This window comes from Echinops telfairi, unplaced genomic scaffold (genome assembly GCF_000313985.2).
Source record: "Echinops telfairi isolate 266 unplaced genomic scaffold, ASM31398v2 ScPeMD7_2010;HRSCAF=2546, whole genome shotgun sequence".
In the NCBI taxonomy this organism is placed as follows: domain Eukaryota; kingdom Metazoa; phylum Chordata; class Mammalia; order Afrosoricida; family Tenrecidae; genus Echinops; species Echinops telfairi.
In genome coordinates, this window is record NW_022105908.1 from 3,846,060 (window position 1) to 3,848,267 (window position 2,208).

At 45.0% G+C, this 2,208-nt stretch overlaps 1 protein-coding gene across 1 annotated transcript in view; it reads left to right on the forward strand.

The window, feature by feature from the left end:
* The window catches only part of LOC101650149 (zinc finger protein 271-like), a 49,835-nt gene that overhangs the window by 35,049 nt on the left and 12,578 nt on the right, over positions 1-2,208 (forward strand). Inside the window, exons 3-4 of the mRNA XM_045293289.1 lie at positions 149-338; positions 750-914. Coding sequence (XP_045149224.1) covers positions 149-338; positions 750-914 — 355 coding nt within the window. The remainder of the gene's footprint in view (positions 1-148; positions 339-749; positions 915-2,208) is intronic.

The following is a 2,208-nucleotide window of genomic DNA, read 5'->3' on the forward strand; positions in this document are numbered from 1 at the left end:
TTCCTGCTGGATGAGGATTAAAAACTCTTTCTTCTCCCTTAATCCATGTCTGCATGGACTGTCTTATAATCTGTTGTAAGGTTGGCTTCACATCTTTCAGGAACCCTGACTCCGAATCCTTCAGTAACTAGTAATTCCTGGTCCCTAGATCAGCATGCAAGTTCTGGGACAGGAGAGTGTATCAGAGAAGATGGCATCTCTGAGCTGCCAGGTGGGGGAGGCAGAGACGCCTCCCGAAAGGATACCTCAGGAGCTGGACCTTCAGCAGTCAGCCTCAGGCCCCGGAGAGCAGCTGAGCCACGTGGTGAAAGAGGAATCTGACAGCGAGCCAGCATTCGGTGAGTCTCAGTTGTGATTTGGGTGCTCTTGGAAAAAATGAGGGTTTGTGTGAGTTGAAAATGTTGTGCTGGGATTGAGGTGTCCCTGGGAAGTGTGTAAACAGGATGTGTGGATCGATCTCTCTGATTCACCCTGATTTGGAGATTCACAGCCTGCCTTTTGTGCCCCTTTCTGACCCTGCACGGCCACCTGGATTTTGGTTCTGAGGAAGCAGGTGGGAGATCATTTGCAGGAGGCCGCTTGGAAGGTCGGAGAGATGAGACTTGTTAGGGATGCCTAGCCTGTCCTGAAATCGTGGCTGGAGGAACTGCGATCGGTTCAAATGTATCAAGATTTCTTTGGTCAGGACCCTGTGGGCAGTGACTGAGGCGGACATGTAGACTCTTAAAACTTGCTGTTTCTCACTTCAGTGATGGCTCCTTCCCAGCTTCTTGTCCGGCCTGAGGAAAGGCCCGTGAGAGATGAGGACGTTGGCGCCTCCTTCCTCCACGCATCGTCTCAGGTGAGCTGTGTTCCCCCATGTTTCTCACCCTCAGCCAGGTTGGAGCGTGATTCAGTGCTCGGGATTGAAAGAAGTAAAGGCTAAGAACAGGAGCACACCTCGTAGGATAAGACAAGTCTTACAGTCCTCTCTAGGTGGAGTGGTCTTTGAATTACCATACTGAACTGTGGCGTATGGGCTCTGGAAGAAAGTATGACGTGCTAGGAAGAGACAAACCTTGTCTACCACACCAATTGTGATCCCTCCTGTGTTGTCTTTGGGTTGGATTAAGGAAGGACTGGCTGTATTTTGCTTGCTAGTTAGGCCATTGGCATACATGTCAGATTGAGGTTTTCAATACTTATATCTATTCTGAGACGTGTGATTTTTTCTTCTCAGCTCTATATGGAGATATAATTAGTATTCAATAAACAGTATATTTTTAAAATGTATGCTTTGGTATATTTTGGGTTGTGTATATATTCATGAATCTAGCACTACATCCAAGATAGCAAATGTCATAGATTGCATGGTAGCTGACTCACCCACCCCCTTGCCTTTTCAAATTTTGAATGATGCAGAAAGCATCAAAGGACAGTGCAGGAATACAGAGAGTCGCTGTTGACATTCATCCCCTTTAAGAAATAGCATATGACCCTGAACTGATGGTACTTTAGGAAGAAGTGCCAGCTGTACTGAAGATGTTAACAGAAAATAACACTCCAGGAATCAACAGAAGGATGGAATGAAATGTTTTCACAAGCTGACGTAGCACTAGAAGCACTCATTCATCTATGCCAGGAAGTTTGGAAGACCATTACTTGGCCAACAGACTGGAAGAGGTCCATATTTGTGCTCTTTTCAAAGAAACGTCACCCAACCGAATGCAGAAATTGTTAGACAATAGCATTAAAATCACATGCAAATACAATTTTGCTGAAGGTAATTCAATAAGGGATACAGCAGTATGTCAGCAGAGCTGTCATAAATTTAAGGAGGATTCAAAAGAGGATGTGGAATGAGGCATATCATTGCTGACATCAAATGGATTTTGCCTGAGAGCAGAACATTCCAGAAAGGTGCTTCCTTGTGCTTTATTGACTATACAAAGGCATTTGACTGTGTGAGTCATAACCAACTGTGAATAACATTGTGGAGATTGGAAATTCCAGAACACTTGATTGTGCTCATGGAACCTGTGCATGAACCAAGAGACAGCCAGTGTAAGGGAACAGAGGAATACTTCATGGCTTAAAATCAGGAAAGATGTGTGTCAGAGTTGCATCTACACTTATTCAGCTATCTGCTCAGGAAATCCAAGAAGCTGGACTGTTTGAAGACAAGTGTGGCCTCAGGTTTAGAGGAAGTCTTGTTAACAACCTGTGATT